The sequence below is a fragment of the Lissotriton helveticus genome, chromosome 2_2 (genome assembly GCF_964261635.1).
Source record: "Lissotriton helveticus chromosome 2_2, aLisHel1.1, whole genome shotgun sequence".
Classification (NCBI taxonomy): domain Eukaryota; kingdom Metazoa; phylum Chordata; class Amphibia; order Caudata; family Salamandridae; genus Lissotriton; species Lissotriton helveticus.
In genome coordinates, this window is record NC_136060.1 from 378,114,582 (window position 1) to 378,127,539 (window position 12,958).

Genomic DNA, 12,958 nt, shown 5'->3' on the forward strand with positions numbered 1-12,958 from the left:
AGAAACAAACTCCAACACGGACGCCCTATCTCTATCATCCTAAAAGTCTACTTCTAGTGCTGTGACCCTATGTGTTTAGATTTAAAACCAGAGGCATCATACCGAGGAGTCTATTGTGACCAGGCCTTAAGAGTACACCTCGCCACCACACCTGTAGTTTCGCAAATGATTTGTACAAATAAAGGGAGAGCCCATCAAGAACAGTTGCCTATCAAGCAGCCAGGCCACTGACAGCAATACGGACCTCTGCTAATACAAAGGGTACTTTGAAGACTGTCATCACTTTATCATCCAGGACAATCAGTTGCACCCAGTTCGAAAATTCTCCTTTAGATAATGGCACTGAGGCCAGATTACGTTAGTACTTGCACAGGAAAGACAAGAAAGTTACGTATCCACTACTGTCATTGTTGAAGACTAGCTCCTCATCTGTATCTATATTTGCTGCTGCCCCCTTCAGTACCGATAAACCAGGTCAGGGTCCTTACAAGGTGCTCCAACTTACCATAGTTCTTAGCAACATCATATTTCACACAAAACATTGGAGCGGCATGAGCATTGGCTCCCCCCGTTAGAGTGCCCCAATTAATAAAAAATTATCCAAAGTTCATGTCAATATATTAATGGGATCACAGAGCTAGCAAAGAAAATCAACATTTTACAGTGGGTTTTGCTTAAACTGCTATTGCTTGTGCCTGTCATACCAGATCATCTATACCCGAATAGAAAGACTGTCTACAACATGTTTGTGGTTAACCCTCAGGGCAGTGTGGTAAACCATTGTATGAAAAAAAATCCCAAGCAATGCACAGTTAGGTCTGCTAAGTGTCTTCCATAAATAAATACTTTAGATGGTACATGAAATAATAGGGTCAAGGGAATCCATTGTACACCATAAAGAAAGAATGATAATTGTGCTTAACAGTGCTACCATGAAAACCAGATGAGTCACAAAGCAATTTTTAGACTGCCAAGTTATCTTAAAACACATCAGAATTGACACTGCACAACCATGTTTTCCTCTGCACTCTCATATTTCTTGAGGAAAGTGACTCACCTTCGTTCATTACATGCTTCGCAGTTACAAGCTACATCTGGTGTTGTAGAATTATTGAGATCTGAAGAAGATGGGCCACTCTGTGCACCAACAGTAATTCTCCCACCTCCTAAAGATTCTTGCTGCGATCCACTGTTAGCAAGTGGCATATGCAAGAGGAAATCTTGATTCTAAAATAAGGGAACATAAATACACATATAAGGTTGTTAGCTAGTGGAAACAAACTGGACTTCTAACAACCACCTTTACTAGGTCAATGATGAATATTGTATAGGAAACAAATGGTAAGCATTGCTTTGAGTGCAAGTATGCATACTCACTAAAAGTGCTGAGATACTGTAAAAAGTCCCTTTTAAAAAATATTCTTTGGAATATATGGATCTATGTGTGTATATATGTACGGTATAGTCACTGAAAGAAAAAATAACAAAAAAACGTTCTTGATGTGTTTTCTTGTGTGCAGGCTACATTAAATCCTCTTAATGGAAGGATGAGAAGCTCATGTTTTTTCTGCCTCCAAAATCATTGTTCGCTGCGCTCACTTGCACTGCATTCTCTTTTAGCTCATATTACACACACACACACACGCACACATACATGCTCGCAAGCACCCCCCCACCCCAATTCTCAGTGACACCCAGCCTCCCATCTGTCATTCGCAGGGATAGTGTTCGATTTTGTAGCTTATGCTGCATTTCAGTGTCAACTCTGCAGCACTGCCATGGGACCATGCAGACCATGGAAGGTTGTTCAAAATGCAGTCTGTTAAACATTTTTCAGCCACGTTTCCTCATATTTATGCTACAGGAAAGACTATAGTGGTTAATAATTATTTGACCATTTACAAAGGGCAGCTGCTGTTCAGACTGTATTTACCAAGCAAGAGAACTCAGTAGGGCATTAAGCTTTACATGTACAAGAGTTCCCTTGATAATGCATACAGTCTGAGAGTCTACACAGAGAAGGACTCCAGAATAAACTCTGCAGGTCAACCTTCCTCATTAGAAATTAAAGAAAGTTTCCGTCCTTCCTTAATCACTTTCACAAAGGTTATGATAAACCCTACCCAACTACTTTAATCCCTTGATGCGAGTCGTACAACACACACATGGTACAAGAAGTTAGCTATTCGCCCGATCCATTTGGCAGTCAATGCAGTGCACATACTGTTGCACAAGACAGCCGCCACATTTTGATGGAGCACCTTGTCCAAAATGTTTGTGTTTCTGGAAATGCTGTTCGGAAACTTAGGATAGTCTGTCCCAGGATTTTTACCACAGTTTTCAAATGCAGATATGCTCACACTGTCTGAGACATGAGTCAGCAGCACATCCACTAACACCCTAGTGGGATTAGGCAATAGTCGACTGCATCTTTAGCAGTCACCTTGCCAGTCTGGAGCCACATTCTACCTAAACAGAGCTCCTGCCAAGCACAGCGACTGTGCCTCAGGAGCAACAAAGAAGGTTCTCCTGCACCTATGCAGGCTGCCATGGCGAAGAGTAAGTAAATGTTCACATCGCCAACTTCAAAATATTATTCAGGGCTTACAATGAGACAGAGTAATGAACAGAAAGTCAAAGTTTAGGCTAAACTTGTTTTCAGAGGATTCTTGTGTAGGTAGAAGGAAGATAGTCAAGGTAGGAGTGATACACATTACCGTATTTGATGCTTATGGCACTTGTGCGCTATACCAATGAGTGACAACACAAAATGATTTTTTCCAATGCCAGATGGGAGGATCAGATAAAGCATGCCACATTATGTGGGTGAGGTTCTACCTTCCAACACAACTTTTATCCCATAGTCCAGAGAATAAAACCACTCCAACAATGAAGTGGAGAAACAGAAGTACATCACAAATAGAATTTAGGTATCTGTGAGGCAAGTCAGGTTACCTGTAAATGAGGAATGTTACACCATTCATCTTTCTCGTACTTCTCCCAGCTACACTGCTAGGTATGTACGTACTTTATCTAAGGACGGGAAAAGATTTGACACTGCATCTAAATTCAGTCCACTTTAAGTAGGGTGTGAGTGGAGTATTTTGGCATAGGGTCAGCCTCCACACACGGAAATCTAACAGCCTTCCCTTACCGGTAACAATTTTTCAGGAGGTAGACCGCAGAACGGGAATACTAGATTCCATAACATCTACTAACCATGCATGGCACTGTCTCTTGCGGCACCAGGGTGGTGCGCTGCTATACTCTCCGTGTATGACGGTGGAGTGGGCGCGTTGGTTGACCCCATGCAGAGATAGGGGAGTGATTGAAGCTCTTCATAAACTCAATATAATCAGGGCAGGGGATCTATTTCACGAAGAGAAGGAGATCACCTGGGAGCGGGCGAGTGGTAGCGGAGACACGCCTACATTGCTGCAGCACTTCCAATTCCACAGGGTGCGCAGTGCCCTTCTAGAGCAGCTGGGAGAGGATCTCGATGAGACACCGGAGGTCCCAGAACTAACATTTGTGTTAACGGAGAGTGCCCGAAAGCTAGTAACCAATCTATACAGAATAGCACTATCTCATAGGGAGGTTCAATATACAGACGCGCGTCTGGCCTGGCAGAGGGATCTGCAGATGCCACTTGATGATGATATGTGGCGTTACTGCTGCGTGAATACCAGACGTATATCCCTCAATGGTAAGCACAGGCTGATTCATTTCAAATTTCTAAATAGGGTCTATTACACCCCAGAGCGATTGCACAGATATGGCCTACGGGAGACTGCGGAATGTGAGCGATGCCACACGCAGGTGGCAGACTTTCTGCATCTTGCTTGGCTGTGCCCTGGGGTACAGTCCTTCTGGAGCGCTGTCTTTACGGAGCTTGGTAGTATTGCTGAGGTTGAGCTGGCCCCGACACCCGCGCTTGCACTCCTAGGCTACACTAAACAGTTACCGAAATCTTTGCGCAGACTAGTTGGCATGGGTTTGCTAATGGAGAAACGTGAGGTTGCTAAGCATTGGTTGAGGGGACCGACTCCCACGATCCACAGCTGGCTATGGGATATGATGTATTGCAGCACACAGTCAGATGTCTACAATGAGCTGCTCCCTCCAAGGAGTGGGCCCAAAAATTTCTGGGGTTTGTACCAGGCCTACATGAGCAGTCGAGGAGGGAAAAGTGAAGAGGTGCTCAGTGCTGGGGAGGAGAGGGTCACAAATGAGGAAGAATTGGGGTAATGACAAAAACCATTTGAGCGCCTATATGAGCTTTGACATTTGAGTAAGTTGATAGAGTACGCTCTGAGGGGCTTAATAACACTACATCGCCGCCTGCCCGGTACCGGGTTGTTGGCTAAATGGCTGTGTACACTTGAGCACTGGTGCTAGAACTCTGTATTTATATCTGAAACGTGGTTCTGTGTGCGCGGGAGGGACATGGGGGGGGGGGGGGGGGGGAATTTGATGTCTGCAGGGGTTTGTCTTTGCTGGAATTGTAAAATTTAATAAAAAGATTAATAAAAAAAATAATAAAAAAAATAATCTAACAGCCCTAGATATATTTGAAAAGCAGACACTCCAGGGTGTCTGAAAAGGTAGGACTTTCATAAATCCCACTATGTTTTTCGAACCAAATATACCCTACAAAATACCAAACTTTGGCTAAAATCGCAGATTATTCGCCCATGTTTGAGGGAAAGTTCCAGAACCTGCAGGGATCCCTGCCTGTCTGCATGGAATCAGGCAGCTAAATCTGTTCATCTAGTTAAAGCTCCACTAAAAAGCGGTTCTCCTTCAGCACATCTAGTGTACACTTTCTACTAGCACCTCCAAGGCAATCTGTGTCTCCAGTTACTACAGGAGCTTCTTGTGAGTACACGAATTGCAGGCATTTGAGCCGCTATTCAGATTCTTCCTCCACATCTCGTTGTGTCTTACCAAGGGGCCAGTTAAAAGAGGAGTGCCATTTTGCACCAGGAGTCTATGTGCCACCTCCAGTCTGCCTGGAAGGCCTCAAGCCACTAGGAGCACCTGGGGGTAGTGGGGGAAGGGGGGGAATATGGGGGGGCAGAGAGCCGACGCATAAGATGGCTGCACAGCTGTAAGGCTCCAGCAGTCCGGGACCCAAATCCACCAATATCCTCCCTCATGTGGGTCTATCCCGTGTTAAGGAAGCAGCTACACCCCCATATACATTTTATCGGGAAGGATACTCAGATCCAGAATAACCAACTGGTGCTGAGCTAGGCCACAACACTATAATGGCAGCTTGCTGAGGGACTTAGTGCTGGAAAAGGCTCTATACCGCAGTGAGTCCCTGTAGGGAGTAGCGACCCAAGGGGGGATACCAGATGGAATACCAACCCACGGTGGGCTGGGAGTGAGCTCTGCTCCACCCTCCCCCTGCTCCTGGGGATCTCAGGCCCCATAGAGCTTTACTGCGGAGCTGTGCCCGCTGCACCAGGCAACACGACCCGGACCCCTTTGAGGGGGCCAGACCACGTCCGAGACTGAAAACTGTAATCGCCCCTGCCTTTCTCTCCCTGGACTGGGTCGAGATAGTAATGAGACTTTGTTCGGGCCCGTGCGGTGACCCAATTTAAGCAGAGGGTGTGCGGCTCTGCTTACTGGTCTGCAGAGCCCAGGGTGGCTGGACATAGGTCCAGCAAGACAGAGAGTACTTGGCCGCAGCCGGGCTCATCATTGATCATGAGATCCCTGATCAGAAATAAATAGTTGTACTGACTGGCTCTAGGTTAATTCTAAGGGGTGGGGGTGGGGGGGGGGGGGGGGGGAGGAAGGGGGGGGGGGGGGGGGGGTAGAGTAAGAGTGACAATCTTCAAATTTAGAAGCCGGGACCCATGAAAGGCACTGGTGCACGTCAGGGTATGAGGAGCCCTGAAAGAATACAGTTCCAAAAACAGAGCGTTTTGTATACGTGCATCCGCCTCCACAGATGAGGACAACCAGTAATTCACTTTGATATATTTATTGTCAGTATAGCCTAATAAACCAGTGCATTTCGGCGTACAACACGCCTTGAATACGGGTAAGAAAGCAATGTTCCTGGCACATATTTAAACATTGCGTTACGTGAAGACATACAAAAACATAAATGGACAATCAAAACCACGATAATTGTTTGACTGGTGAACGTTTCGGCCATCTTGCAGGGTAACTTAAAAGCATATAGATATGTATAATATCATATATATCATATATATTATTAAGTCGGATTGTAGTTGCATTATGCCTCCCTGATTTCATTCTCCTCAATATCATCTGCCAAGAAGTCAGTCTCTTTGGGTGCCATTCAGCCATCCCAATGTGACCCTGTCTATATAGGAATCAATATTGAACATTGGGTTCTGCTAGAAGTGTAGAAGGAGCAGTAGAAGAGCGAAATGGTGCACAAGATGCCAAGAGTATCTCTGTGTAGCACCCAGTCAACACCGAACATCTCCAATATAGGTCACTGGCAGAGTGGGGGGTGCGGCTTGGCAGCCGAACATGGCGGTCGTGTTAGCCTGTAGCTCCACACTGGCCCGTAACCATCCTGTCAGCCTGGCGGCAGACGGGGTCCCGAAACTCAACCCGAGAATGATTTGTGGATCGGAAACTCCCAGGAGGGGATTGAGGATCTTTCCGCTGCTTGGGGATATCAGTGTGCTTGGAAACCGCACACTAGTGCAGCCGACCTGCTGATATCAAAATGGCGACATAGCTTTTGCCGACAGACTAGAGACGGGGCCTCGGAATATCGTGGGGTTACTGCACAGCGGAGAAGTGGAGCGGGGCCCACTTGAATGCTGGTTGTTGGCTCCGGTGAGCATTTGCGAGCCCTGATGAGAGATCCAGAGCTCCGGTGATGACGAGGCTCCGTGTCGGAGGGTCTGGGCCGGTGCCAACAGAGGAGCGGTGAGACCCGGTGGCTGCGGAGACTGCGGGGCAGCAAGATCTTGCATAGGGGATTGGCGGCTGTCCCTGGGATCTCAGGGGCTTGCTGGAGTGGCTTGGTGCTGCTGTGAGTCCGGGTGGACTGGAGCGGAGTCCCTGAGCGGCGTAGGACACGAGCTGGGGAGCCTTAGCCTAGCAGAAAATGATCTGGATGACCCAGTACAGCAGCAACTGACGAGCATTTTGGAAGCGATCACTGGCACCCTCCAACAGGGCATTAGTACGGTGTTGGTGGGCGTAGGCCTGCTCAGGGAGGAGCATAAGAAGTTAGCCAAAAGGGTAAAAGACACTGAATCTAGAATCACAGTCCTTGAACCAGCCCATCACTCGCTGGTGGCGCAGATGGGAGGCCTCAGAGACTGGGCCCGTACCGTAGAGCGGGGAGCAGAAGATGCCGGGGGCGTAAATGGAGGGACAATACACAGGTTCTTGGTCTCCTTGAAGGTACCAAGGGTAACAATATGGTATCCTTCCTAGAACAGTGGCTCCGAACTGCGGTGGCCCCAACGGGTCTATCGACCTTCTATACCATGGAAAGAGTGCACCATGTCCCGGCCAGACCGCCTGCCCCGGACCGACCTCTGCGACCAGTGGTGGCTAGAATCCTCCGTTTCAGAGATAGGGATGCCCTCCTACATAAAACCCAGACAGAGAGCCCACATACTGTAGGTAATAGCAGAGTCTTTATCTTCCCTCACTACACCTTGGATGTCCCGAGGAAACAAACCTCCTTTCTGGAGGTCAAGAAAGCGTTGGGAGAGGAAGGGCTCCAGTACTCTTTGATCTTCCCTGCCCGATTACTTATACTCCTTGATGAAAAGACACTTTTTTGACGACCAAGTCTGCCTGGGAGTGGTTAGAGTCGTACAAAGCCGGAGTTCCACAGTCAGCGCAGTCACAAGCGTTGGACTTGGAGACATGAGCCCAGAAAGATCTAGGCGACGCTCCAGAGGGGGGCCCGAATCGGCAGATGTCCTCGCAAACTGAAAAGGAGAGAGCTGAGGCCATGCAGGTGGTGGCAGGCATCATGCAGAATAAGAGATGTCCCTCAGAGGCCGGGACTCGCTCCTCGAGAGAAACTGAGGGGATTGAAATCGGACTCCTCCCATAGTAGCAGCATGAAATTAGCAGCGGTGACCCCCAACACAGCGGACGAGATCATCTGATGAAGACACGATCTGGAGATTACTGGTGACTCCTTGGAGGGTAGGGGGGACCCCTGATGCCAGCTTGGGGCCAGATTTAGATCTCACTCGTTCGGGTCGGTGCACCTTGGATACTATATCAGTCTTCGATAACATCCTTACCTTTACCATCACCCCTCCCCAAACTCCCCCCCACCCCACCCGAGTCCTCTACCTCTTCAGAACTGGGCCTCAGCTAGTGTTCTATGTTTTACACAAGGTTTGGGCAGCTGGCCGTTGCCAGACTGCCCTGGGGTCCGGGAGTTGTTCAGCAACAGGGTTACAACGTTACTTTCTCTTCATCTTTGTTTGGTTGTTTGCAGATTGGAGTGGTTACACAAGATTATGGGAGTGGGGCGAGGAGGAACTTGCCGGCTGGTTGGAGACGGATCCACTGTCATCATGGTACACGCACATATCATAAGGTTTTTGACCTGGAATATAAGAGGGATGGAGACCATGGCTTAGCAGCACAACGTATACTCTTATCTAAAGCGCAGGGATATATACATTGCCCTTCTTCAGGAGCCTCACTTGGCCAAGGATGAAGCGGGGAAACTTTGCAAACGGTGGAGAGGTCAGGTCTTTGCGACAACCTTCTCGAAGGGGCTGCTGATCTGCAGACGTTGCGACTGACCCTTCTCACCTGCCACTCCGGGGGCGCAATCCCACAGCACAGCCTCGGGGTTCCAAGATTGGATCCAACAGTGGGGATTAGTTGATATCTGGAGATGACAACACGAGAGACATAGAATACTCTTTCTTTTCATAGATTAACCAGGTGCACACCTGACTAGATACCTTTCTATGCGCGCCAACGCTTACTACCTCCGTTACACATACAGAATATGTGGGACACACCCGGTCTGATCATAGCCCAATATTGTTGCTTAATCAACCTATAGAGGGAAGACCCCCGATCCCTTCCTGGAGACTTAACCGGTTGGCATTGGAAGATATCCCATAGCGGATGTCTTTGACATCGCTGATTGAATCCTTCTTCCTCACAAATGTATATACGGCGTCCTTGAACTTGGTGCAGTGGGAGGCCTTCAAGGTGGGGGTAAGAGGGCATTTATGGGACAGTAGATCGGAGCGCAACGGGAAATACGCAGTGAGATCCTTAAAACTATAAGGGAAACTACGCCGACTGGGCAATGCTCAGGGTGCTGATCTTGCCTCGATCGAGGGAGACCTACCAGGAGGTACTAAACCAACTCTGGTGCCATAGTTTCAGGGACTACCTGGATAAGATGAAGAGGGGAGGGCGAAGGCTCCTGGCATGGCTGATCCAACCGGTGACCTGTGGGTCACCTGTTACCCAGTTGTGGCAGGACACGGCGAACTTCTTTATAGTCCGGACGATATTAACAGTGCTTTCCACAGTTACTATGAGAGGTTGTACACTACTGCGGCAATACCTGAACCGTCCCTTATTAAGGACTTTTTAGACCCCCTCGCCATTTAATGCTCTGGATCGACAGACACAGGAAGAGTTGGGAGGCCCGGTGACAGCGCACGAAATTCAGGCGGCCATTGGAGACATGGCAACGGGTAAAAGGCTGGGACCTGATGGTCTCCCGGTGGAATTCCACAAGCGGTTGGCCACTAGTCTGGTGCCCCGGATGGAGGTTCTTTATGCTGATTCACTTGATAGGGGTGAATTATCCAGCACAACACGGGATGCACTTGTGATCCCACTCCCTAAAACTAAAGATATAGCTGCCAGAGTGAAGGATTTTAGACCACTTTCTATGTTAAACCTGGATTTCAAAATCTTTAGTAAATTCCTGGCAAGTTGGTTACTCTCCCCACATTAAAACCCTGGTTCACCCGGACCAGAATGGCTTTATTCCTTCCCACGGTACCTCGTACAATCTTCAGAGACTCTACTCCGTGCCGTACCACGAGGAACCTTCCTGGGACCAGCGGCCAGCAGTGATGTCAATAGACCTGGAAAAGGCATTTGACACGATTGGTTGGGATTACCTCTTCAAGGTCATGCTGTGAATGGGCCTTGGGACCAAGTGGGTGAAATGGGTGCGGCTCCTTTACGAGTCTCCAATTGCAAGGGTCAAAACGGGAAAGACTATCTCTGCTCAATACATGATCTTCCGAGGGACGCAACTGGGTTGCCCTCTTTCTCCCCTCCGGTTTGCTTTGGCAAGAGAACCACTCACAGTTAAGGTCCGGCTAGGGGGTGCTGGACTGGGCCTTGGTGTGTGCACTCGGATATATACTATTTCACTTTATGCGGATGATCTCTTGATCTATCTGGGGGACGCAGTGAATGGCAGAAAGTCAGCAATGCAGATTTTAGAAAGCTTTGGACCAATATCAGGCCTTTGGCTTAATAAGCCTAATAAGTATTCGTTTCCTATAACAGGACTGCTGCACCAGCCGGAGGCTTTACAGTTGGAAATACAGTGGGGGCCTCACTCTTAAGTACTTGGGCATTCAGGTATTCCACTCTGGCGGATCAGAGGGAAGGAAACTTGGGTAGGACAGTGAGGGCAAGGTGGGCTTAGGGTGCCGAACTTTGAGTTTTATATGCTGGCTGCCCAACTGCAGTGGTTGGTGCAGTGGTTGGGGAGGTGAACAAGGAGGGAACCGGTTTGTTGGAGCCGGATGGTCATCCCCGCTTGCAGCTGGCTAAATTGTTAGTTCCGACTAACCCCAAAACGTACCACTCAGTGTTACAGCGCACTGCATTAAAGGCTTGGAAGAGATCCCTGGATAAAGTTAAAAGAACCTTGAGATATAACTCTATGCTTCCCCTCGTGGGCTTACCGCACGGTACTCCCATGTCATTATTTACTGAAGATAAATTGGGCACAGGTAATGTAGGAGACTTATTTGAAGAAAAAAAAAATTCTGCCCTTCGAGGAACTGGTGGAGGGTAGTGGCCTTCCTCTGGGGCAGTTCTTACACTATGAAGCCTTAGTACACACTTTTGGACAATTGCGGGAGGAGGGACGAGAGGAACCTGAGACACACTCACTCTTGCATGCATTAATAACCCTAGATACGGCTGGGCAACAGGTGAAGTGGTTCTATGCCACCTTGCTTACAACGTCCCCAAATCTACTGGGTAACTTGCAAGGGAGATGGGAAAGGATATTAGGAGGCGCACTCGCCGATGTTGAATGGGGTAAAGTCCTGCAGTTCCGTAAGAAGCTTTCCCGCAACATGCGCCTTAAATATATACGATTTAATGTCATTCATATGACCTACATGACCCCCCACGACTTATCACTTTTTATATGCCCATATGCCTGAGATGTGCCAACCCTGATGCCAATTTTAGACATATGCTCTGCGATTGTCAAACGATATGCCCTTTTTTGGGACGTCATTGTTATCAAACAAAGAAGTTTTAGGGAGGGAGTTGGCATCTATGGCCCGGGTGTGTTTGTTGGGACTCTTTCCTCGTCCACTGAAACGCAAGGTTGGGAACAGATTGATCAACTTAGCCCTCGGTCTTGCTAAGCGCAGAATAGTGTTCGTTTGGAAATCTGCACAGGGACCTACGGTTGAACACTGGGATTGGGGTGTGATTAATTGTGCGGAGGGTAGAGCATAGAGTTAGGAGGAAGCTTAAGGAGTGCAGCAACGCCCCATATCTTATCTATGGAAAGAAATGATGATTTATTGGAAACAACCGGTCCACACTGGTGAAGAGGAGGGAGAGGGGGAGCGGGATAGCCCAAATGACTACGTTGAGCCGTGATGGTTTGTTCCTATCCCTGCAAAGAAGGGGGTGTACATGTTGCTTTTATCGAACTCTTTGCTGTGGTGACAAGTGACTAGGACCATGCTGGACAATGCTGGGGAGGGAAGTTTTTCACTCTCACTTGCTATACACCGGTGGGCTATCCCCCCCTAAGCTCAGATACACTAGACAAGAATAGTTGATTTCTAACCTATACCACTCCACTGCAAAGATTTTAGTTTGTTATCAAAGTGTTTTGTATTTTTTCTTTAAAAACTTAAACTTTTTATATTGTGCTATTCTGACTCACTCTAATGCGCAGCTACCAGCTGCTAAGGTGAAAAACTCGTACGAAATGCATATTTAGTAATGGACGATACTATTGTACACTCAAATCCTGAGGCTATTACTTACATGATTATTGGACTGCAGTACGGCAATAAACATGCAAACCACTGACTCGAGGTTATATATCCTGTAAGACCATGTTGACCCAGAGAAGGGCGCAGTCTGTAGATTTATTTAGTCTGTGTGCTGAACTGTGATATAAGAAATGGCAATAAAAATAAGTTAAAAAAGAAGATCATTGGCAGAGTAGGGTTTTCTAATCCCTGTAACAAAGGGCATGTCCCGGCCGTTTACCCTCGTCATAGGTTCTTGCATATGCATAAATGCCCACGGTATAGGCATCCCCTCTCCGCTTTCTCCTGAAAGTCTGTCATGGTGATTCTCATTCATGCCAATGGTTCTGGGTTGCGAGTTCCCCACAGTTGTGACTAATGATTCTTTAAGGTTGATTCTAGCTTCTTTCTCCAACTGATACCATCACCCCCTCCCCCCTTTTCTGGCCAGGCAAATGCCTCTGACCGTGATTTTAAAAGCTTCCCATACTGTGCTCGCATAATTTCTGGTGAGACCCGACCAATCAGGCTTTATCCCAGGGCGGTCTACCTCCCAAGGCCTACGCATGCTTTTCGCCCTCCCACAAGACATCGATCCGGACTTAGCGGCTGTGGTGATCTTTCTCAATGCCACCGAGGCCTTCGATTTCCTGGAATGGGACTATCTTATGGTGTGTTATATTCCATATAGGTAC

General features: G+C 47.9%; 1 protein-coding gene across 2 annotated transcripts in view; it reads right to left on the reverse strand.

Annotated features, from left to right (window-relative positions):
- FAM193A (family with sequence similarity 193 member A) overlaps positions 1–12,958 on the reverse strand; it is a 542,579-nt gene that overhangs the window by 380,991 nt on the left and 148,630 nt on the right. For both annotated transcript variants that reach the window (XM_078678579.1, XM_078678578.1), the window contains exon 4: positions 1,058–1,227. In XM_078678579.1, coding sequence (XP_078534705.1) covers positions 1,058–1,227 — 170 coding nt within the window. The remainder of the gene's footprint in view (positions 1–1,057; positions 1,228–12,958) is intronic.